The following is a 26,020-nucleotide window of genomic DNA, read 5'->3' as shown; positions in this document are numbered from 1 at the left end:
TAAGCACCAGGACTATTACTTATGCTAAATTTCACCTTAATTTCAAATATGTTTATTAGCAAGGCAAAAATAAACATCCTTTAAAAATACGTTTTCTAATAAAAATACAAAAACTGTTCATTATATTCATCATTACAAAACTGAGTAAGAAGTCTCACAAGTAAAGTTCTAATCAACAATTCATTTCAAAATTCCAGACACAGGTCATACATACATTCATCTGCCCAACTTTCTAATGACTTCTGCTTTTGAAAGGCTTGTCTAAATTAAATGCATTTAAGCCCATGATTGTCCACAATGGTGTAATGAAAGTATTTCATTCTCAAGCAGCAATAAGAAATAAACATTCGAAAAAAGATTTCAAAAAATTTGGTTGGAAAGGAAGGCAAACAGTATAGTCAAATTAATTAGCAATGTCCATACTGACCACTTCCTTTTATAAAAGGACTTCTTTCCAAAACTGCCACATTTCTCTACCTCTCCCTGTCCGCTACCCTTCAGATCCTGCAGCTGCACCTTCCCCCCAGCGTTGCATTCTTATCCTGAGCAGGTGGAAAGCTCGCCGGCCTGCGCACACTGCCTCCCCGGGTTATCTGTCCGCGTTCCATTTGAATCCAATTTCCTTGCATTACCTCTGCCCAGGTCAGGGATGAATGGCTGTCAAATTCCCAGTGGAATAAAAAGAAAAACCCTTTCTTCCTGAGGCAGCAAGTTTCAATTCACAGAGCACATGGCTAATCTACATATGTGAAGGTCACAGCACTTCAGTCAAAGAGGTTAAGAATGGAACAGCTCACGTAAGGGGTTGTCTTAAACATCTTGGCATGATGCCCAACAAGTAAGATTGTTGAAAAGCAATAGATAGCTTCTGGCAACAGCAAGGGGAAAAATATTTTGATCATGTGATGTCGTACACACCACCTAGTTTATTTCATGTGTGAAACTTTGATAGTCCCTCAAAAATACCACCTATGCAAATCAGATCTAGATTTCAGCTTCGCCGGTCTAGCCATGCTAGCACACCTTCCTCCACACATTTATATGGAATTTCTGGATGCACTGAGAATAAAATTTCAACATACTGATACCAGTTGGCTTGAGTATTTTAACAGCTGATTATAAGTTCTTTGCATTCGTTTTTCTATGAAGCATAAACCTACTTAGATCAGGAAAGGCTAAAAAAGCGTATTCCTTCAAGTTATTCAAATATAACTGTCTTAAAAAAAAATTCACCTTCTCCATTTGCCTCCATTATTCCTTCCCTCCTCCCTAGTAACACAGCAATATGGAAAATTACAGGCACTTGATGCATAAAAAAGACAAAATTAAAACTTTTTTTTTAAAGAACCAAATTTTGAGGTTCAGTGGCCATTTATCAAAGCTGTAAACCCTTTTTAATGGTTTTAAAATTTTCTGTTTCAAGTTATTTTTTTTAATAATAAATTCACTTTCCCCAATGAAAACTGCTTTTCCCAGCCCATCTTCACTAACTGTAGCGTGAAACACCAGGGCTTACAGTGCTCCTTACAGTTCAGACCTGTATCACCACAGAAGAGGAGGGACAAAGTCCTGCCCCTCACAGGGACACAGGATGAAAGGGAAGAAACCAAGACTTTCACAGAGTCCCTGCCAGACGAAAGCGCCGCACCTTCCAGAGACCATCTCTGCCTCAGCCAAATGAAAGTTTCAGTTGTTGGCACTATGAGCAGGGAAAGGGAAGATATTCAAACCCAGCAAAGTCATGACAATTGTGACTGTAACTGTAAAAACTTTTCAATGGTTAACAATAATAAAGCACACGTTTCATGTATGGAGAAAATAAAGTAGGAGCAAAAGATCCATTTCACCAATTTCCCTCAACTCAAAATTTAGATTGCTTATGAGATCAGAGTTACCCAATCCATATTTCTAATTAGATGAAATAAAATAAAAATCTCTCACAAACTTTCTTAATTAAATTAATAACCAATAGGTACTTCCTTGGTAATCTAGGACATCCCTTCACGCTAAACAATGAGCAAAACGTTTAACAATCTACAAATAATCTCTGGATATCTACTTATCTGGGACCATGCCCCTACACCAAGTTCACGAAATGTAAATAGTAATTAAATTCTTTAATTATAGATCTAGATTTATTTTTCCTTACCAATTAGAAACTATGTTGATAAAAAAAAGTATGAAAACTATAGAAAATCATTTAGAATTATTCAATAACTTAACTTACTTTTCATAAACACTGGAGAAAGTAAAAACATATCAGACAATTAAACATATCGGACCTAAGCCCCATAGGCCAGAGGTGGCGGGTTCAAATCCAGCCCTAGCCAAAAAAAAAAAAAAAAAAAAAACTGAAATGGTCTGGATTAGAAATAAGTTTTTGATATTAACCTATTTGTTCTGAGAGGAGAGACTGACAGCCTGTTAAATTAACATTTTAAACTAACTAGTAGATGTGCAATCTTCCAGTGTTCTCTGTCCTGGGAGCTTCGGCCTCTTCACCGTCAAGGCTCTCATCCACCAAGTCCTCTAGGAGCCTTACTGCTCCTGCCCCTTGGCACCCCACCCATGAGAAGGGCTCCCCTGACACCAAACCCCCCCCCCAATGCTGCACGAGTGCTCACTGCTCAGGGGGATATTACCACCCAACATGGTGTCGCTCACAGCCAGCTCTCCGGAGACACACGCACCTCTGGGTCCCCCTGCTCTTGCTATGATGAGAAAACCCGTAGCTACCAGTCCCTGACATGTAGGCAACTGTTCAAAACACTGAAGTTCAATGAACTAAATATCAAGTCCAGGCAGTGATAATGTGAAACCTTTTCTTTAGCAGAAAAATCACCGTAAGAATGACACCCCAAACCCAATCCAATTAGGATCACTTTCTCATCCAAGTACGCTGGCCTTCCACACGGAACTGTGAACACTGAACAGACTTCTTTGCAAATGATACTGGAAGTAATACACTCATTGGGATACTTTCCGTTTGGATATATTATCAACAACTCTTTAAATATTTTTAGACAGCCTACTTCGAGAGGTACAGTTTTTCTGCATATAAAAACTACAGAGGAATAATATAGCCATTCACTCTAATTTCCACTTTGTAAAACACCATGAGTCTATGATAATTCACCAGGGAAAATTATGTAGATGTTATATTTACTCTTTGCATCTCAAGCACCAAGTGGTGCTCAGCAAGCATTTGTTCATAATAGATTTAACTTTTATCTCTGATAGTTTTTTAAATCTCAGCATTAAAAAAAAAAAACAAAGGGGCGGCGCCTGTGGCTCAAGGAGTGGGGCGCCAGTCCCATATGCCGGAGGTGGCGGGTTCAAACCCAGCCCCGGCCAAAAACCACAAAAAAAAAAAAAAAAAAAAAAACCTGTTCTTCTCTACATACTTTGAGGCACGCCCCTGGCATTCTCACATTTGACATTCCCTGTTTTGACTATTTGAAAGCAGCCCTAAACCTCCATGTTTAGTAAATTATAGTTTAGCTAAGGGCCAAATTTGAATCGCATATTCAATGAAGTTGAAACAGACACAGAAACAAGTTACTTAGCTAATGAGAGACCAAAGTGTAGCTCCCAGAAGCTCCAAGAAGCCTAGGTTTAAATTTTTGAAACTTCATTACTTTGCAAAAAGTCGTTCTCCTAAAAATCACTATCATGAAATTTACAGATCATGAAAGTGGAAAGGTTTAAAAGGCATAAGAAAGAAATGACTCTTGGCCAGAGAAGAGAAGTTGCTAATTAAGGATGTGATATGGAATGGAGTTACAGTTTAGATCTACTGGTAAGCCAATACCAATTTATATAACGGCTGAGCAAGAGTCCCAGTCAGTATGAAACTACAATTTGTAAGAGAAATCACAGTGGAATATACAAAATCTGTCTATCTGCACAGGTATCAGTTTATATTCACTGAATATATCTGGGATCCAGTGTAGTTTAATAAGCTGTTCAGTGGTGCATAGCTAATTAAGCACTATTTGTTTAAAAAATTCAAAGCAGCACAGAATTTTGGAGCTGAGAGGTGCTGGGCATCACCTCACTAATGGAAGCAAGGGCTTGTCCTCAGCCACACCCAGAAGTGCTTCAGAGCCAGGCAGAACAAGAAACTAAAGCCCCACAGTGGGAAGGTAGGTGCTACAGACAATTGCCACAGACTTACGGCTGAGCCCCTGAGTGAAGGTTTCCAACAACTCTATCTGGCAGGCAACATGACAGGTCAGGAAAGCGCCCCTGCTAAATGGCAGAGAAGATGGCTGCTGAAGGCCACAAACAAGCCAAGGTCTAACCAACTCCAAGGTCAGGCATGATCGTTCCATTACATCAGGCTGCTTCACGATGGAGTCTTATTCTCTTATAAACCGCCATAATCACTGAAATAAACTAATATACAACAGACATGCCAACTCCCTCAGAAATGTCTGCTCTTCAGGAAGATACTTGCTCAGCAGCAGCAATGTTTCACATTTCTATTTCCAAGGTCATTTATAATTCACTGGGTAAAGTGAATTTATTATAAAAAAAAAATAACTTGAAACAGAACATTTAAAGGCCATTAAAATGGGTTTACAGCTTTGATATATGGCCACTGAACCTCAAAATTTGGTTCTTAAAATTTCAGAAATTAGATGCCAAATTCTAGATGAATTTTACAATTACCAATCACTTCAAAAATAAAGCTATGAAGTATGGTGAGTGGTTTCACTTCTAAGACACCCATCACAAAAAGAAACAGGAGATGCTAAGAATTCTGGAACTGCCTCCACTAATCATCAATGCCTTGCTTTCTGAAAGGTTTATTTCAGGACCCAGAAGCAGTAGCTGAATTTACTCCTCAGCCAGCATACATTATCTAAACAGTTACCAAAAATACCCCAGCAATACAAGTGTCTTCCTAAATCTGAACAGACTGTTTTAACTTTTTTTCCAAGAATCTATGTAATGTGGAAAACTGAGAAAAAGAAAAAGGACCATTCTATATAAATTTCAAAGTGATTACATTTGCCTTCTTTTAGTTATTGTTCTCTATAGTGGATCTATATTTTGCTGTGGCACGAAGCCAGTAGTTGATTGGGGGGAAATGGAAAAGAGTCACTAGATCACATCAGCTATAACACAACCACCTACAATTAGTTGTTTTGCCAAAATTCACTCCCCCACCAAAAAAAAAAAAAGCAGGCCAATAGACCGCTGATCCACAGAGTTGCTACTGGATCAGTTCTGATCCAGTTCTAAGTCACTGATATCAAAAACAACATGAGCCAGGTCCAGTGGGTCAGGCTTCAGCAGTCTCTTTGTGACGTGCACACAGAAATAGCAGCAATCGCCACCCAGCTACTTCTGTGTCTGGCACAGGACTGACTAATAAAGCGGGTGCTTGATAAATATTTGCCAACTGATTGTCTGGGGGAGATGGTTACCTACCATACACATCACAGCATACTCAAATGCCAGATGTTTACCCCTTAAAGAAATAATTGCTGCTTCTCAATATGATCTCTTAAATAACGGTTCATTTTCTTTCTGCCCTCTGTAGAATCTGGAATTAAAAGTACATAAAAAAATCTGACAAAGCTATGACTACATATCTGCATCAATAGCAATTTCAATATCTTGAAATTGATACAATTTCAATATTTTACACACACACAAGAAAAGCCTATTCATACCACCAACCAGGATGTAAGAAGCAGCCCTTCACAGCTGCCTCTAAAAATTCATTAAAGGCCCATCACCTAAATTTAGTAATTTTTCCATGTAAAAGAATTTCTAAAGTTTAGCAGAGGAATACAAAGGAAAAATATCAGGAGAAAGCGGGAACCTGGGGGCAGGAACAGGATGCAAAGGGGACACCAGGCCACCTGCAGCAACTGTCGGGGAGGGGCGCCCAAAACTTCCAACACAGCAAGAATAGAAAAAAAACTATCCCTGTAAATGATTTTTACGAATAGTGAAAAGGTAAAAGTAATAATTTTTTTAAAAGGTTAAAACTGCAAAAAAGTGAGAAAAATAAAAGGGAAAAAGTGATCATGGTAATAGTTCATTTCCATATCCTATTACCTGACAAAGTCCCAAGTTTCTCTCAAAATATCTTTAAACTTTATAAAGCCTCCAAAAAACCATTTCAAAACTTTCAATAACATAACTGGCAATGAAACAACTAACCTACACAATGTACATCTGCAAACAAATGAAATCTATGAGGATTACCTCAAAATTAAAATTGAGGGGAAGTAGTAACAGACTAAAGAAAAACAAAAACAAAATACCATTAACTTTCCAAAGCAATATCTGTAGAAGATTTACTGATAAACTGTGAAGTGACAAGATTCATGGTCATTAAAACGAGAGTATTTTACTTACAGAACACATTAATAGTTAACAAATTTTAAGTCGAATATGAAGAAAAGGAAGAGAAAAAGTTCTGAAGATGGATTGTGGTGATGGCTGCACAATGAGAATGTACTTAATGCCACTGGCCTATGCCTTAAAATGGCAAATGTCACGCTATACGTGGTTCACCACTATAAAAAACGTACAGATAGTCAATTTTTTAGCATCCCATTACAAAAAAAAATTACAGTATTATGGTCTAGGATTTTCCTCTCGATTACATCAAATAGGGCTTGCCTTCCACAGTCACCTAATAAGGAATAACTTCTTATCTCGTTTTTGAGATTTATCTTCCATCAGGGGCCCAACAACACACTGAGAAGCAATCCACATACCATGGTCAGCAGAGGCTGAATCTCTTTCAATTCAAAAAGACTATCCTGCTATGACGGATCCATTCCAGATTCTGCTGCCATCTACCTGAATTCAATAATGGAAATAAGTATATCTATTGGTTAACCACATATGCTTAAGATGTTAAGACTTTAGTCTCTTTCCTGGCAATATATATCATTCAAGAAACAAGTTAATTTCATTATTAGTTCATCTGTCAAACTCAGTAGCCTTCTAATAGTCTTGGCATTGATCCACACAGAAGTGGGCTTGAAAACTGCCTACTGGATCCTATTCAAATAACTAAATCTAAGGAAATAGTTTTCTTAGAATTACTCCAAGGCAAAGACTTTGAAAATAGAACATGCTGGTGAAAACTTACTGTGGAAACACATATTCTACTGTAATAGATTCGTTCAATCACTCATTTAAAGTGCATTGTTAATTAAAACTATAGTAAATGTACAATAATCATTCCATTCATTCAGATGTTAGCATGAGGAAAAATAAGTGAATACTTAAGGACACTCGAGTAATGATAATTAATGATATCTAAATCATTTTCTTTTCATCAAATTTGTAAGAGAAAAAGTCCCCAGGTTTTTAGATCAGAATTAATTCAACACCCAAGTAAACCAAAAAGGACCACTTAGTCTTATGCAAATGGCCTCCGAACTGAAAAAGACAATATTGTCTAATAGTTCTACATCTATGATATATAAATATATTCTTTGTAGATGAACAGTTTTGCCTGGTTCTTCTCCCCACACCACAGGGAACTAGAACTTAGGATTCCTCAGCCTCAGGCATGCATACACAGCAAGTGTGCAGCACCACTTTACATATCCACAGAGAATCCTGCTCAGGAAAGGATACCTCTGAAAAGGCAGGCAACTAAAAATTACCCAATTCCATAAAAACTAAGAGGTAGATATGGCCCCTAAATACAAACAGCACTATAAAATGTTATAAACATTTAATAACATCCGTTTTGAAAATCTAAATATTGCAAACAAACAAAAAAAAACTAATGGAACTGAATTTTATTAATATTCCTGTTGCCTCCCTAAATCTGTTGCAAACACCAGAGTTCTACCAAACATGAATATCAATCTCAAAGTTATAAATCGACATACACCCCCAAATGAAAGTGGTATGAGTGAAATATTATTCCTTTTCCACACACGGATCAAAGTACACAGGTCCATGAGCTAAGCAGTGTCCATCTGGTGTAGAGCAAAAAGAAAAGCCTCTAGATTTAGGACACTGGCAAAAAGCTGATGGAGTTCCCTCTGCCAGTATATCCAAATTTTACATCCCCAGTCAGCCTTCCAACTGAGTACAAAAATGTCATGGAACCCAAACAAATTTTAATCAAACCCCTCCCCCCTCCTAGGAAAGGGCAGAGTTCAATAAATCAAAGGATCATCATCTTAGTTTGCCTGTAATATTGGTATGAATGTTTATCCTAGAAAAATAAGTGTTCCTATTAAATCAGAAATCATCTTTTTAGATGTAACCTGTGCCAAACTGTAAAGAAATAAAGTCCACTAAGAAGAAATAAAACTGGAAACTCAACCCTATTCAATTACACCTGTTTTCTTTAAAAGGTGTGTGTCTGTGTGTAGTAAAACTACCAAATGAGCTTATACTTAGTCTTCCACTACATTGTCTTATATTTTTAAAATCTGACCTCAAACCAAACCAGAATTAATTTTGTTATACCAGAGTGAAGATGTTATTCTCTCCAATTCTTTTTTTTTTTTATTCTCTCCAATTCTAGTAAAGGAACATGTTATTTAGAGGTTAAACACATTAGTAAAAGTTCCAAGTGTGATCTTCATTATTTCCACATTCTTAACACACTTCTGATATAATATGACGTTGAAAAAAATGGAGCAAGCATAAAAAGGCTTGCCAAAAATTCATTTCTAAATATAGACAAACAGAAACAAAGAAAAAAAGGTTAAGGTTTCTCATTATAAGAATACATTAATTCCCTAGAATGTTCTCATTGATTATTAATATAAACATAAATTTAATTGATAGCTGTCTTAAAGAATTGTTATGATTAAAAAAACAAGAAAAAATCAAATGTAAGTACTATAAAAGTCAGGATTTCCAATGAAAACAATTTTAAGTCATGCCTAATTTCATCCCAGATGACTTAGAAAACAGAAAACTGCAGACACTTTTGTTACATTTTCTTTTTCTGTTTTCTAAATGATAGGCCTTCTGTGAACCCCAGTTACCAAGTCCACCTCCTCTAACCATATACAGTCATCCATCCCTTGGCAAATATACAAATGTCAGCCACAAAAATTTCTTTACAAGATTAAAAATATCAGATAGCCTAAGATTCACTGGGAGTAATGTTATGACATAATACACTTCATGCACATTTTAATAATCAGGAACCAGTCTGTAGCTTCCTGCTTAGCAAGCTAACTAATCATTTTTCTTTTAAGGGTAAATAATGCTTTTTTTATTACATTGTATTACATTCTATAAAACTAAAGTTAAAACACCATTAATAGAATTTAGTACAAATGTGGACATCATAAAATCTTATGAGTAGACCTAAATATTCCTTTTGAGACTGCTAGCTGAATTATTTATCTCACGAAAATCTAGAACAAACTGAATCATAAAATGGCTTTATTCAATTTTTAAAAAGAGCCTTCTCTCACCATATATAAATACGTTTTGTTCCCAGTTACAAAAACATCTGCCACCCAATAGAAACCATTTCCCAAAATCAAAAATGAAACTAAATGTATTAAAAGCCAAAAATGTTTCATCATTTAGCAATGTGATTGAATAGTATTTTTGACTTATAGTTAGGCAGTAATATTTCAAACATATGACTGTTTTTAGTATTATTATCACAACTACTAAATAATAATAGCCTTCCAAAAACAAAAGGCACTAAAAAGAATGTAAAAAAGACACATTCCACATGTTACATGGTAAACTACCTAAAAGAAATTCGTGAATCTAGGTCAGGTCTGTCATTTCACCCTCCTCAAAAAAAAAAAAAAAAAAAGGTATCCCCAAGGGTCACACTAAGGACATAATGGATTCACTCTCATTCCAAGAAAACAAAGTACTTAAAATGACCATTAAGAACTAACACTCTAACATGGACCTACGTCTGCCTCTAACTTCATTCGTTTCTAGTTTATAAAGATGTGAATTTTAAACTGCCCCTTTAAAAGCAAGCTGACAAAGCAAATCTTTTTAAAATTAATGATGTGGCTTTACTTACAGAAACCTTGTGTATGTTTTCAGTTGTGTGAATAAAAAAGAAAAATTAAAATTGTCAGGTTTTCTATCAAAAATAGAAAAATATATATTATCTATTATCCTTAAAAGTATAATTCCATTAACTAAAGCTTTAAAAGCAGTGGACACCAATGTCCAGCCTAGATTCACACGATTATTTGTTAAATTCAGCCCTTCATTACTCTAACAAGATATGATTATTACTAAATTACACCTTCCTAAAAATAAATGAACTAAATAAAAATATGTATACAACTACTGTTATTCCCTTCTAACAGATTAGAATTTTTAAAACTTTCATAGCAATAAAATATCCATGCAAGAAAAATTGTTTGGAAGAAACACACCCAACACAACTTGCTTATAATACAGTTTCCCTAATTCATTGTGTAAACTGTTCAAACATGGCTCATATCACCAAATCTAACAAAATAATCATGGAAAAAAAGATTCTTGGGGTTTTCCTGTATTTTCCAAATCAAAAGCAAATATAAAATGGTCTTTAGTACTTCAGATGAACATCCATTCTTTTCCCATTTTACCTAGTTGTTCTCTGCAAAAATTATGTGGTTTTTCTCATTTCATGTTTTTTAAATGTGCCAATTCTAACTAAAACTTCCTTATCCTCAAATATTTTAAACAGTCAGAATTGTTAAAACACAAACCACTAGAAATAAAAGCTTAAATCTTGTTTATGAGGCAAAATAAATATCACCAAAAGATATTGCTGAAAATCACAATCTTGAAAATGTTAACGTTGTATTAACATATGTATGCTAAAACAATTCAAATTTTTTCATAGTTGAATTTGTAAAGGGTGGACTTTTATAAAAGCTTTACAAATCAAAAAATTGACAAAATTGGTGATTTCCTTTTTTTAGTGGTATTATTTCATGGCATATGTAATGTGCATATTGTAACAGTGTCATCAAAGATCTGAATTTTGTGTAGTGCCCAATACTGGACACCAGAATAATGTTTTTCTGTATTTAATCCTCTTATTAATAACCATGATTCATAATGATTTAAGCTTTAAATAATACTGAACCTTACATCTGCTTGTAATAGAGCTCAGTTATTATTTGTGGCAAGAATTTTTGTGACTGTACTGCTCAGCACTTCTATTTACATCAGCAGTGCTAAATGCCCAATGGTGAGAGGGGAGCCAATCAGATGGCAGATTAGATGTCAACTCAGAGGCAGCTGTCTGGAGACTATTACAGCCAGTTTACCTCCACAATTCAAATTCCAAACCTTGCAAAGGAGATCAAGTCAGTCTTTAGGCTCAGCCTACTAGCAAGAAACAGCAAGAGTGCAGGACACTTCCTAATAGCGCTGTAGGACTTGGGTGACAGCAAAATAAAGAAAATCCAAATCAATACGACCCCAAAAGATCCATTTTCATTGGTCTGCTATTTTGCTGGATTTGCTGAATAAAAATGTATGCCTCATCCATGATCAAAACAAGTTCAATTGATCCGGAATATGTTCCTTTAACACAGCCTCTTTGCTGAAGGTGACTCCTTTCAAGCAGCCCGTAAGCCCAATAATGGATATTCCTGGCTATTCTTACGCACGAATCGATATGTACTTTAGAACATTCTACCTCCACGTCGTTGTAAATTTTAGTATTATTCCTGCTAGTAAACATTCGAACTGGAAGCCCGCAAGGAGTATCTCCGAATCGCTCCACGTAACTCTGAAAAACCTACTAGGCTGTCACAAAGCTAACCTATTTTCCCGGTCAGCACCTTGGAAGCTAAGAGGGAACGTACGGTGGCCAAGGTGGGAGAAAGTTCCTCATTCTTTCCCCGGTTCGAGCACATTGTTGGCGCTACCAGAGACGATCTGGTCAATATTCGCCCCCGGCCGTTCTGGCCCGGAGAGCCTATTTTGTTACAAAAGCACCGAGCCGTCCCCACCGCCCCGAACGGCTTCCTCGCGGGTGGCGCCCTGGAATCTCGCCTCGCGTTCTGGGGCCTGGGGGATGGGGTGGAGGCGAGGGCGCGGGACGACGGGGAGCCCAGGCCGCCGGCCCGGCCCGGCGAAGCCCTCCTCGGCCTGGACAGCGCGGCCGGCGCCGGGTGCGCCCCGACCTCGGCGCGAGGCGGACGCCAAGCAAAATGGCTTTGGGCGCCGCGCACCCGCCGCCCCCGCAAGAAGAAGGGGAAAAGTACACGGCAAAGAAAGAAACTCAAGCTCGCGGCGCGGCGAGGCCGCCGGGCGGAAGCAGGCCCGGCCGGCGCGGAGGTTACCTGGGATCTGCCCATGGTCGGTCCGGGGGTGCCGGGGCTCATCGCCGGGTGACTCCTTTGTTGCGCGGCCGCCCAGGCCGGACTGGCAGCGGCGTACTGGGCGCCCATGTCCTTGCCCAAGCCCATGCCCGCGGCCGCCTGCTGGCCGCCCGCCGCCGCCCCCGCCGCCGCCGCCGCCTGGGACTGGGGCTGCGACGGCGGCGGCGGCGGCGCGCTGGGGCTGCTGTAGTCGGGGTAGCTGCCGCCGTAGCTCCGCATCATGGGGCTGGGTGAGGTGAGCAGCTGGTTGAGGGTCGGGGTGGCCCCCGACGGGTGCTGGTTCTGCCCGGCGAAGCGCTGGAAGCCCCCAGCCGCCGCGCCGGCGGCTGCCTTGCTGAGGCTCGCGGCCCCGCCGCCCCCGGGGCCCATCATCATGCCGCCGCCCTGCTGCCGGGGGGAGCTTAGCACCCCGTACCCCGAGGACGAGCCCCCATAGCCGCCGCCGCCGCCGCCTCCAGCTGCTGCTGCCGCCGCCGCGGCCGCCGCCGCCACAGCTCCCGCTCCCGCTCCCCCTGCTCCCGCTGCTCCTCCTCCTCCTCCTCCTCCTCCGTTGCCTCCTCCTCCTCCGCCGCCGCCGCCGCCGCCCGCGCCGGGCCGGCTGTAGCCCGGATAATGGTTGTACTGGCTGTTGGGGTACCCTTCGTGGGAGTTCTGCAGGGGGTCCATGCTGCTGGGGGCCCCGGCGGCGGCGGAGGCGGAGTGCATCAGCCCCATCCCGGGGCTTTGTTGTCCGCCATGTTGATCAAAGCCAGGCCCAGCGCGGCCGCCGGGGCCGCCGCTAGCAGGGGCAGCGCTGCCGTAGTAACTGTTAAACTCCGAGACGGCCGCCGGGCCGCCCCCGCCGCCGCCCCCGGGCACGGCGACCGGCGGCGGCTGCGTGCCCAAGACGCCCAGGCCCGGGTGCTCGTAGCGGCCGCCCGCCGGCTCCCCCATCTTGGGCGGCGCGTCGTCCTCTTCGCCCGGCTTGCTCAGCAGCGGCGGGCCCTGGGGGTCGGCCTGGCCGCCCGCGGCACTGTCCTTGGCGCCTCCATGTTGCGGCTGCTCCATGTCGGGGCCAGGCTGAGGCGCGCCGCCGCCCGCGCCGCCCAGACTGTTGTTGTTGGAAATGGGATGTTGCTGCTGCTGCTGCTGCTGCTGTTGCTGCTGCTGCTGCTGCTGGAACTGGTTTAGCTGCTGCTGTAGTGCGTGGTGGTGGTGGTGGAGGTGGTGGGCATGGTGGTGGTGGTGGTGGGCATGGTGGTGGTGGTGGTGGTGCTGCTGGTGGGGCGGTGCGGCGGGGGCTTCGCCAACGGTTTTCAGTTTGTGGTTGGGGAGCAGCCCCGTCTCCATGGCCGAGCCCGGGCCCGACGAGGAGGAAGAGGAGGACGCCGCCGCCGCCGCGGAGGAGGAGGACAGCGCGGCGGCGCTTCCACCCTCCTTGAGAGCCGCCTCGGAGCCGCCGCTCTTGGCGCTGTTAGTGCTGGCGGCAGCGGCTGCGGCGCTCGCGTTATGGGCCATGTTCAGTTCGTGACGGGGGTGCAGGGGGTGGTGGTGCACACTATTCAGGCCGCCGTCGCCGCCGCCCCCCAGCATGGGTCCCGGTGCTGCCGCCGCGCCGCGCGCCCCCGCCTCCAGGTCCCGGGCCCCGGGCGCCGGCCGCGGCCCGGGGGGCGCCCGCCGCTCGCCGCTGCCTGCCCGCGCCCGCGCGGCCGCCGCCGCCGCCGCTGCTGCCCGCGCGGCCATGATCGCCGCGGCGTGGCGAGGCCGGGCGGGGGGCGGGGGGAGACAATAACCCCCACTTTTTAGTCCGCGGCCCCTCCTGTGCGCATCCACGCGGCCCGCCGGGAAGCCGCCGACCCCCTCCCCCTCCGCAGGCCCCGCCGGAGCGCCGGGCCGGGGGCACGCCTTACGGTCTGGGCCTGTTCCCGCTGTGTGCTTTCATGGTGAAAGTTTTTAGCTCAGGTTTAAATGAAACTTTTCTCTTTTCCTCTCTAACCCGGATATGGGTAAATACACGACTGGCTGAGCCTATCGGGCCCAGCATGGCATGAGAGGGAGCCGAGCGAGCTGGAGCAACTATTATCCACTTCTCTCTGATTACTCCTGTGCACTCGCAAAACGCGGACTGGACTCGTCCCCGGGCCGCCGCCGCCCGCCAGCCCCGGCACATCCTCGCGGGGCCCGCCGGGCCGGGGTCCGGGGCGGGCTCGGCGGCCGCTCGAAGCGCAGCGGCGTGGGGCGGCCGGAGGCTGCACTTTCCCCTCGTGTCTCTGTCTCCTTGCCAACCGGGCGTTCGGGTGTTTGTTTTCACGTCTAAAAGGAACGATACAAAGGTGGAAAACGAGTCTGACGAGCAGACAAAAGAGGGAGAAAGGCCGGGGAACAAAGTTGTCTGTTGGCCTCCGAGGTTATGCGGAGCCGACGGAGAAGGAAAATATTTAGGCAGGCTGTGCGAAAGCACTGGATCTCCCAGGAGTTACGTAATTTTTGAGAACGTTAGTCTCTCGCCTTGATTTTGGGCCATCAGCATTAATTCCCACAACTTCTTCCAAAGCTTTTTAAGTGACGGTTGCTTCATTCAAAGAGCCCCTGTGCTCTGTACACAACAGGTACTCAATAAATGTTTACTATTACCTGCACATGCCCAAAGATAACGTTTATGTAACTTTTCTTAAGACACTTTTAATACGGATGTAGGCTTATCAATGAAAACTCAAGTATTCCCAAAGGAGCATTTTTCCTTACAAAGCACTTGGATGCCCTCTTTTAAATATCTAGAGTGTGGTATGTTATGCTCCAAACAACTCTCACATGAAAACTTAACTTGGTGCCATAATCTCGATAGTTACACTTTATTTCATGTCTTGATAAATCTATATGAAACCTTTTAACGTATTTCAGAGGTTAATATCCACAGTTAAACCTATTGGTATGAGTTCATTTCTAAGCAATGTGAAACAAAACTAAAATAGACCTTATAGTTAATAAATAAAAGATCAATAATATAAAACAATCAACCCTAATCCTAAAGCAGGAATGTTATGTACTTTGTTTTCTAAAAAAAATGTTATCTATTGCTTTCTCACTTTGTAATGTTTTAAATGTTTTTTATTATTTATCACCAAGATACATTTTGAGTATCTTTAATAGCAAGGCTTCTTTACCTTAAGAAATGGCTCACTGGTACTACTGTGGACTCAAGTGTTCAAAGAGAGAAAGCGTTTGAAACCAGGGTTTTCCAGAGGTCATACTGGCAGAAATAATATATATTATTTTGGTAGAAAGTGGTTTTCCAAAATCATTTCATTCTTTAGATTTTATAAAAAGTTTCATAAAAACGATTTAGTTCATTTCAAGTACAGTGGTTGTTTGCTTGACCAAGTGTAAATATGTTATATGAATAAATAGGAAAGGGTAGACTGCAAAGCTGGTACTGATTGGGGGTGGGGAAAGTCAGGTGCACACCCAAGGGTCATTATAGAATGTAGAAATAACAAATTGCAGTTCTATGCAAACAACTGGAAAACCAGAGGTATATAATAGTGTGTAAGAGGGAATAACAGAACCATAAGATGAATTCGTGCCAAATCATTTATCAGTTTTTGCCAAGAGAATACTACATCTTTGTTAGTGTGCCTTTTGACATTTTTTTTTCTGGATTTTCTCCCTTTATATATTCAAGTACATACTAATTATACACATTACACCACGTAAGTTGAATTTTTAAGTTTTTCATATGCAAATATAAATACATGTCTGTTTTGTATATGTGTCTATATACATATATTCTAAAATCAATTACATATTTATGCTTTCAGACATTTATAGTCAAACTAAGTATATACACACAATCATAAAAGAACATTTTTTCAAATTGATAAAATATATCAAAGTCAATTCCTAGAAGTGTAGCCATATGTGTTATAGCTTATTTTCTCAACTAGTCCTAAAAGGGAAAGTGAGTCACCAAGTTCAGCTGTGACCCTTTTCTTAAAAATATTTTTTTCACATCAGAAAATTAGGAAACTTAAAAAAAAAGAAGTCCAGGCATAGAAGTCAAAATATTTTTAAATTCTATTTGCTTCAGCAAGTCAACTAGAAGATTGGAACCAAAAGGCTATAAAATATAGGCCCCCTAGCACAATGAAATCAGTCTTCTATAACAGGCAACACATGCCAGTTTTTCCTCCCCAATGGCAGATGCCACACCCTAAAGCAGACAGAAGGCACTGCAGCCTGTAAGAAAAGCACAACACAAAGCCAGCAGGACTTGGTTTTGTCTTTTAAACCACACAGCGTGCTAAACTACCTTTTTTAAGCATCTTTGCTGAGAATAAGTAATAGGCTCCTATTTTTTCAACCTACCCTTTTCAAACACACCCTCTTAGAAAAACAAAGTAAAAGCCTCCTATAGTTTCATTTACAAATCCAGGACTTAATAAACAAAACAATAATTGTCAGGGGTCTGATATAAAGTGATAAAAACAGGTTCACCTTCCACAGAAGCACAATTTCAACTATAGATGAGAATTTCTATTGTGTTCCATGCCTGGATTCTCCTACATGACAATTCTTCTTGTTTCTTTTTGATGACATAAGGTGCTAGGAATCCCTGTGTTCACTTTTTCTGATGAATTCCCTAATTTTACATCTCTGTCTTAAATTTCAAACCACAATAAAAACTTTAATAAATTACTGTAACCAGGAAGAAGCTGTGGAGGTGAAGGCCTGAAGGCTCCGGGCAGCCACCCAGTGCCTGAGCTGACCTCCCACCCACAGGGCACTCCCCACGCCTTCGTGTTTAGCCAGAGGATTACCCATTATTTTGTTAAACATTCCTTTTTGGTTACAAAAGAGGGGTTTTTTTAACTATATGGAAATATTAATATTCAAATACTGTGCCTTTTGAATAAGTTCTAGGGCACTGAATAAAAGGCTCTTCAACTTGCCCACTTAAAGAGGATTGGGCCAGATGGTTGTTTAAGAATTCCGCAGTTCTGTTCTTTTTGCCTCATCGTAACCCATCATTCTGTTTGCTTTCAGATTAGTCCCCTTTTACTGTTCTATTTATTCCATGACTGAAACTATCACGATTCACTGCCCTTCATATTTCTCAGTATTCTTTATGTAATTTGGAAGCAATTTAGAATAAAGCCCTGTCAAGGTTTTACAAATAAGAACTATTAAAGAATAAAGCTTTGGATACTTGCTTTCCTTTTAGATTTATGAGAAATGCGATGAATGGAGCTAATGGGATTTCCCTACTGATCTTGGTCAGGGACTTAAAAAAGCACTAAACAATTGTCCTTTTCACTTCTCCAATTTAGACGTTAGCGGTGAATAACTCTGAGTCAATGCAAGATATGGGATATAGCATTTGATTTGAAGCAACTGTGGAAATTAACAGTGGCCCCTAAGTTCAGAATGCAAAACAATTAGGTAGGATTTGAAAACATTCTAGGCAAAAAAAGATTGAAATAAATTTAGGAATGATAAACAGTAGCACTGTTGTGCTTACAAAGAAAAATATTCTGGGGATAATAAACCTGAATGGGCATAAACGACATTGAATCATCCAACAAATTTACCTAGAATCCACTTGGTGCCATACCCTGAAAATAAAAAGATAACTACTATCTTGGTCCTCTCCTTAATAGGGGAGATAAACAATTACACTTCAACATACTAAGTCTGCCCTTCAACCCACATTGTAGAGGATTTGGCCAGTAAGGAAGCAAGTTCAGACAGTCCCCATGGCACAGCATTTCCTGCTGCTGAGCCTTGCTGGCTGCCATTGGCAGGCACCTGACCTTAATCCTCCATCTGACACAGCTCTGACTTGGCACTCAGAAGCCACCACTGTTGAGGATCCTGGACTTCAGAACCTTAAGTCAAGTATAACATTAGGCTACTACCGTTTCTATCCAAAATCCCTAGAGACATAATAGAGTAAAATAAGTGAAGAAACCCTCTATTACAATTTAAAACATTGTACTTTTTCTCTTATCTGGAACTGTCCTCACTCTGAATGATGTGTAAGAAATATATTTTATTACAACCTAGTATATAAATTTTCCATAACTTTTAGACAAATGCATGTCTGGTAGCACTTCTTCCCTTTTATTTCCAGTATTGTCCTCAATCATGCTGAAAATTGCTGAGCACCTCCCAGTGCTTCTCAGTATTCTGCACCATGTCACACAGTCATCCCCGTGCCTCCTGTCACTGACCACTTGCCGCTTAGCCAAAGGCTCTTTACAGGTAACTCCACTCTAGTTCCTCAAAAATAAATACTTGGATAGTAGACATCTGATGTCATCTGTAATAACCAGGTATACAAAGGGAAGGCCTGTGGAGTGCTAATCACCTCAACTTTCTAGAAATTTCTAGAATTTCCAGTGACTTCCCTGAGGGCATTCTGTGTCTCTTTCACAGATACGATTCATTGCTTCATAATATAAGTAGACTTTGAAAATAAGACTACTTTTCAAGCACAAGAAGTCCCGAACAGCAACTCGCCTGCATTCAGGTTGTGCAATCCACCTTGCTTATTTCTAATCGCTTTGTCCCTAATTCTAACAGTGGTCACCTGTACAGATCTAAGTGTCAGTGTTCTGGTAAGGGCCAAAAGACTTGGTTATATGCTTTTTGTTTGTTTGTTTTACATAAAATGACATTTTATTGAGGAATCTGTTTACTAATTCTGCCCCTAAAAATGCCCAAATTAAGCATAAATATTTTTCTCTCGCCATCTTCTAGGAGCCATCTACATGTTACTGTAAGACTTAAAATTAGGTGGACTGTTCCTTGCATCTTCTATGACCCTAATGTGACTCCTCAAACTGCACTTTTCTCCAAGGTACAGATGACCTTTTTCCTCAAGGACCATGAATGCTAAAAGGTTTCTCCGCCAAAATATAACCCACAAGGAGCAGCTGGGAAGGGGAAATCCTGCCTCATCCCCATTCATTCATTCAGCAAGTAATTGCTGAGTGCCTACTCTGCCCCTGTCCTATGCTAGGTTCTGCGGCCACCACAGTAGCCAGTAAAATCCAACAATTTATCCATCGAACATACCTGGTAAACATTAATCAAGTGATTGCAGTAATGTAGAATTGCAAAAAAACAGGCTATGAAGGAAAGATAGATAAAGGGTTCTACACTACATAGGAAACAGCAAATATGGACTAGGACTGAGGCAAGGCTTCCCAAAGAAATGTGGCTGGGGCTGAACCCTGACGAGCAGGAGGAAACCAGCAGGCAAAGAAGGCAAGATCCTCCCAAATATCAGGAGACCAGAGGGACAGGAGAGCAGGCCAAGGGCAGGCCTGCTGGGAAAAGCTGCTGAGATGGGAACCGCTGTGCTGGCCTCAGACCTGATTCACCCAGGGCTTGTGTCCCCAGAGCCGAGTGTTTAAAATGATGTTCAACATCAGATCTGGGTTAAGGCAAGAACCTGTCGGCTGCTGAGAAGACAGCATGTAGAAGGTAGCGCCAGAGCAGAGGGAAGTTAGAATGGAGGCGAGGTCCCACGGGTCTAGGGTCAAGCCTCATTTATTGAGGTTCCCACTATATGGGATAAATAATAAACAGGATCATAAAAATTATGTTAATGTGTACTCTTTAAACTTAACGTATTCAGCCTCAAAAATGCAATGCCACACAAGTATACTTTTTGCAGAATAACTCATAAGATTTATTATTTTTGAGACAGAGTGTCACTATGTCACCCTTGGTAGAGTGCTGTGGTGTCACAGCTCACAGCAACCTCCAATTCTTGGGCGTAAGCGATTCTTTTGCCTCACCCTCCCAAGGGGACTACAGGCACCCACCACAACATCTGGCTGGTTTTTTTGTTTGTTTGCAGGCCCGGGCCGAGTTCCCGCCAGCCTTGGTGTATATGGTCAGTGCCTGCCGTAAGATTTATTTTTTAATCAGTTCATAGGGCCCAACAAGCGGTGTGGTTTAAGTAATAGATCTCAAGCTTAACAGCAAAAAAAAGTTATGAATATCTTTTAATCTAGTTTTGTATCTTTAGAACTAAATGTATAACATTACCTGGCACCAGCACCACAGTGTCAATTTGGGCTTCTTTGTAAATGGCTCTTCTAATCATCTATTACGAGGGCGTAGTCCAAATGAGATGGTGGAGGTGTATGGGGGCCCGAGGGACCCTGGGGATTGAGAAAAGTGAACTAACCCCAAAGAGTCTGCTGTGTAAGGATGTGCAGGTTGTTCACTGTGCAAGGCCAAGGAGATGGTAGGGGTTGTGGTTTAGCCAGAGCTTTGCTCACCACTCACTGAGTTTTGGCATAGGGCTGAGTCCACCAGAGGATGGGATGTCATTTCCTAACTTGCACAGAGCTGCATATAGACTTGCAATGGCCCTCCGTGAGAAAGACAGGAGGTAAAGGATGGTCAGAGGTAAGGAATGGCAAGATCAAGGTCTTATCTCTCACTCCTTTTTCTTCTCCATCCCTTCTTGGCTCAAACCAATCTATGGAACAGCTGAACATTCCAGCCTTTATTCCCACTGTGTGATCCACTCCCCCCTGTGCAGCTATCCTGCCCAGTTTGCTCTGCCCACCCCCATTGCTCCAATAAGCCAGTTCTGCTCACCATATTATAGAATTTTAGAATTAAAGAAAGGTGGGTGGCGCCTGTGGCTCAAGGAGTAGGGCGCCAGTCCCATATGCCGGAGGTGGCAGGTTCAAACCCAGCCCCGGCCAAAAACCAAAAAAAAAAAAAAAAAGAATTAAAGAAAGGTTGGTGGTTTAAGAGGCAGAAGGCAACTCTTCAACTCTATGCAGTGCAAATATTTTGTGGCCTGAGAGCATTCTTTCTTAGCTAGGAATTTGTGAGATTGAGTTGGTCGATCATGAAAAACCTTCCAAAACAAATGAACCAAATGCATCCAGAGGTCTAACCCATGGGTTACAACTAGCCCGTCTTCCCAGAGCCACCTGTTTGCACCGCACAAGGGATGTCTTGCTTCCTGTCAGTGATAAAAAGGTCACCTTTGTCCAGTGTGAACGCTGGTTCCCTGCTTCTCCCATGTGCCAGCGGCCACAGCTGTCATTTGTGGTCCCTAAAAGGGGGCATGAGAAGAAAGCAAAAGCGTCGGTTGGGAAATGTCTGGACCTGGGCAGCATCCGAGTCCAAGAGAACTTGGCTTTCCAGTACCTTTCCGCAGGTGTTAAAACAGGGCAGACCCCTCTGGTCACTAGAGGAGGAAAAGGAGAGACAAGCCCAGGGCTGATGCCCCAGCCCGATGTGTGGGAGCATGGAGCGCCCCTGCCCTCCTTCTCCCTCACCTCCACACAAGTCTAGGAAAGGGAGAACCCCAGGCAGAAACCGTTGTATTAAATCAAAGAACGAAACCACACTCTGGGCTGCTTTGAGCTTTATTACTATTATTACTCAATGTTTATTATGTTTATCCTGTGTCCAGCACTTTGCGTACGTCTATGGCAGAGAAGCAGGTTGCCTAACGCAGTATCTGTTCATTTTCAGTAATAGAAGCCCCAATTTTTATCTGGGCACATAACCACTTGTAAAACTTTTATAAAAAATACATTTCCATGTGCTTAAGTGGAGCTTCAGGGTGGTTCGGGCGCAGTCTATAGACCTGCAGACTTCATGTCTGAGAAAGAAAACTAACTTATTTAAGCTACTGCTTTTATTTTATTTTATTTATTTATTTATTTATTTTTTGGCTTTGGTTTGTTTTATTTTTTCCTTTTATGGTTTCTCATATAATCCTGACAACAACCATTTGAACATTAGGAAAACCTCTCAAGCCTTGATTTCCTTGTATATTAAACACAGATAATGATAGTGCAAACTTCACTGGGCTTCTGAGGATTGAATGAAATGACTCTGGCAAAGCTCTGAGCACAGCTCCTGGCACACCAGGAGTGTGTGATAACTATTCTTTACTTTATTAAGGACCTTCTATCTCTGGCTAGATTATCAATTTCTCGAGGACAAAGCCTCTGTCTTCAATCCCTCTGATACCTTCCACCATACTCAGAACAATTTTGGACCCACAGTGGGCTCTGAACACTTAATTGGCAAGAGAACTTTGTAGCTTTGAACGTAAACATGTAAGTAAAAGTATTACATGCACTTTCAAATTAATTGTTTCTTTCAATGCATTCAACTGATACAAGCTTAAGCAACAGTTACATTATTTTAAATATATATATATTTATTTTATTTTTTTTTTTTTTTTTTGAGACAGAGTTGCCCTGGGTAGAGTTTCATGGCATCATAGCTCACAACAACCTCAAACTTTTGGGCTTGTGTAATCCTCTTGCCTCAGCCTCCTGATGAGCTGGGACTATAGGTGCCCACCACAAAGCCTGGCCAATTTTTCAGGTTTTAGTAGAGATGGGGTCTCATTCTTGCTCTGGCTGGTCTGAAACTCCTGAGGTCAAGCAATCCTCCCACTTCAGCCTCCCAGAGTGCAAGGATTATAGATGTGAGCCACTGATCCTGGCCACTATCTAAACAACTTTAAATGACAATGGCTGTTTATCTAAAATACAGGATTCCTAACTTTTTTGTAATTATGTGAGAAGCAGAGGAAATTTTTCTTAAAAGATATGGTCCATAAGGACACTTGTACTAGACTGTTTATGGCAGCTCAATTTACCATTGCCAAAATGTGGAAACAGCCTAAATGCCCACCAACCCAGGAATGGATTAACAAGCTGTGGTATATGTATACCATGGAATACTATTCAGCTATTAAAAAAAATGGAGACTTTACATCCTTCGTATTAACCTGGATGGAAGTGGAAGACATTATTCTTAGTAAAGCATCACAAGAATGGAGAAGCATGAATCCTATGTACTCAATCTTGATATGAAGACAATTAATGACAATTAAGTTTATGGGGGGGGAAGCAGAAAGAGGGATGGCGGGAGGAGGGTGGGGCCTTAGTGTGTGTCACACTTTATGGGGGCAAGACATGATTGCAAGAGGGACTTTACCTAACAATTGCAATCAGTGTAACTGGCTTATTGTACCCTCAATGAATCCCCAACAATAAAAAAAAAAAAAAAAAAAAAAAAGATATGGTCTACCTATTAAGGAATATACTTCCTAAGGAGCTGTGTTCAGAGGCTGCTTTCTCAGGAAACTAACTCTTCTGATTTCCCATCTTCCTGTCTAGGTAGACTCTTGATTATTCTTGTTAGCTCAAGGACCATCGCGTGAGCGTGAGATTCACAGCTGTGGAGAGCATTGCAGAGTTGCTTTGCGGGCACATCACAGTAAATCTTAGCCTGTGCTATTCTAGCATGGCACTTGTTTATAAACAACACGATTATTAGTGCTGATTCTACGCAATTGGTTTCCCGTTGACCCCAACAGAAACAATGCAAAATATTTACCCTTTCCTAAAGCGTAGTAAAACTCCTGTGGTTTTTGAAACCAGACCAAGAACACATGTAGAAAAGCTCGTGGATTATTTTAAGTGAACTTATTTTTTTTAATCTCATTAACTTTTCACCATATGCTGTTTATTTTTATATCCTGCATAGGCTGAAAGTGAAAATAGACCAGGCCGCTGTGTTTCATTTCAGGCACATCATTACCAGGATGACACACGTGCACACACAACTCTGGGGAGTTCATGGGAAACAAAGATGATAACGGGGCCTTTTAAAGATGAGAAAAGATTTTTAAAGTTCTGCATGTTCCTTAACCAAGCAACCCAGGAGGCAAGCAGGAAAACTGCTTCCCACCACATGGAGAATGTGTTCCCAGTGGGGCTTCACAGTCTGTAGAAAGGAGGTGGATTCACACCCCAGCTACACGTCTGCAGGCTGTGCAAGTTTTGGCAATTTCCTTTACCTTGCCATATACCAGGATATATGTGAAACACTAAATATCTAGTTTTTGACTATGAAGGGTTATGAATTAAATGAGAGAGCTTATATACACCACTTGACATGTTGCCTAGAATTAGTAGAGGAGGAGGTTTTGCATGTGAGTGTATTTTGATTTCTAAATAGAATAGATGTCTGTCGTGTGATTTCGGGAAAACCAGGTATATGCCATTCGACCCCCCACATCTCTCTTGCTATGTCATTAAAATTTCTCCATTAAAGATTTTTGGATTTATTCCTTTCTCCAAAGGCTTTGAGCCCTGTCAAAATACAAATTTGCTTCTACTGAGTAATACCTTAAGCTTTTATCAGTTATTTACACTTTCTTATGAACGTATTTTGAATCTATTCCCCAAAGCCTGATGTGATACAGAAGAAGAGGCGAAGAGAAGGAGGATGTGGGTGCCGGAGAGAAAGTGCAGAGTGGCCAGAGTGAATGGGGACTGTGATACGGGGGAGAAATCTTATTTATTCACAATATTCCCCAGGACCACCCCTGCATCTCAATGAGCGGAAAGTATGAAATAGAAAACATACCTAAATATTGAAAAAACATCCCTTTCCATCCAGACAGTTCAGTCGGATAGATCCTCATCCTGTTTCCTGGAGGCCCCAAGTTTGTCACTGAGGAACATGTTGACCCTTGGCAGAGGCAGAGGGTGCTGAGATCAGGGGGCAGAGCGTGGGAACTCTTTTTCCAGGCAGGTCCAAGTTGACACCACAATTCTGTGGGTACGTAGGACAGTGGGTGCTGTGGAGCCTTTTTACCTTGGAGGTAATAATGAAGCACTACACATACTCTAGCTATGAAAGAACATGGGTAAGAGGCAGGAGGGAAGAGAGAGGGAAGGAAGCTGCAGGCCCCAGGCCTCTGCAGCTTGTGCCCTGCTGGGTGGGGCCACATACGGGTCCCTTTGGCTGTAATGACAAGGATCGGTGGGAGCTAGGGAGTTGAGTTTACCTCGCCCAAGGTGGCTTCGGAGAAGACAAGGAAGGAAGAAACTGGAAGGAAAGGGACGAGAAGGGGGAGAAAAGGGAGGGTTGGGAGGCGTAGAATAACAGGGAAAGATAGCCAGACATTGTTACTAAAAACATCTCTGGGTCTAGGGGAAGAAAAACAATGTTGCAAATTATAATTTATCCTTTGATACATTTATCATTAACTTGGCTAGATCCTCTTACTAATGTGAGATAGTTCATGAAAGTCTTAGAAATTTTAGGCTGAGGGTTAAAACTATAGAAGATGAATAAGAACTATCTTAGTCTTTCCAATTAATAGCCTTTCTTACAGAACTACCACGGATAAATTCCTTACACAATTGGTTCCACTGCCTCCATTTTATTTCATAATCCCTGCCACGTTTTAATTTCTAACCTCATCTGGCCTCTAGAAAATTTCCACCTATTATTTCTAATGACCTTTCTTCTAGGAAAACCTACTTGTCTTTTCTTGGTGTTCCTCTGCCTCAATCTTTTGGAAATATATATTGACACCTGAAGTGTTCTGTGTCTGCTTGTTAAAGCTGGGGTGGGAGGTCTATTGACATGATCTAAGCCCTTCTAAGTGCCAAATAGGCATGAAAATATTCAAGGTGTGGATGGGAGGAAAGCTTCCAGGACGCCAGCTAGCAGAGACTAACATTTCCTTACATGTAAAACATGGTAAATGGACCCCATGATGGCTGCTGATAACTCCTTGAGTCTCAGCATTATTTCTCTGCTCCCTACAGTCCCTCAGACCATTCTAGCCAGAAGCTCCTTCCAGTCTTTCTCTTTTTCCTTCACCAACTCCTTGTCTTTTTTGCCCCAGTCCCAACTCTGAG

The 26,020-nt window shown here is 41.9% G+C and overlaps 1 protein-coding gene and 1 long non-coding RNA gene across 10 annotated transcripts in view; one reads left to right on the top strand and one right to left on the bottom strand.

The window, feature by feature from the left end:
• The window catches only part of ARID1B (AT-rich interaction domain 1B), a 420,254-nt gene extending 405,777 nt beyond the window's left edge, over positions 1-14,477 (bottom strand). For 6 of the 9 annotated variants that reach the window (XM_053590567.1, XM_053590568.1, XM_053590571.1 and 3 more), the window contains exon 1: positions 12,282-14,057. In XM_053590567.1, coding sequence (XP_053446542.1) covers positions 12,282-14,042 — 1,761 coding nt within the window. In that variant the 5' untranslated portion in view covers positions 14,043-14,057. Of the gene's footprint in view, positions 1-11,801; positions 11,821-12,281 lie in introns of those variants that run through there. The other 3 variants (XM_053590570.1, XM_053590575.1, XM_053590576.1) reach the window with 2 other exon arrangements.
• Positions 12,459-24,751, top strand: LOC128585469 (uncharacterized). Its single transcript, XR_008380055.1, has 4 exons — positions 12,459-12,555; positions 19,059-19,158; positions 22,248-22,405; positions 23,480-24,751. It is a non-coding gene; the product is annotated as an uncharacterized LOC128585469 (long non-coding RNA).
• The last annotated feature ends 1,269 nt before the right edge of the window (positions 24,752-26,020 follow it).

This window comes from Nycticebus coucang, chromosome 5 (assembly GCF_027406575.1).
Source record: "Nycticebus coucang isolate mNycCou1 chromosome 5, mNycCou1.pri, whole genome shotgun sequence".
Lineage (NCBI taxonomy): Eukaryota > Metazoa > Chordata > Mammalia > Primates > Lorisidae > Nycticebus > Nycticebus coucang.
This window is presented reverse-complemented; position numbering and strand designations above follow the sequence as displayed.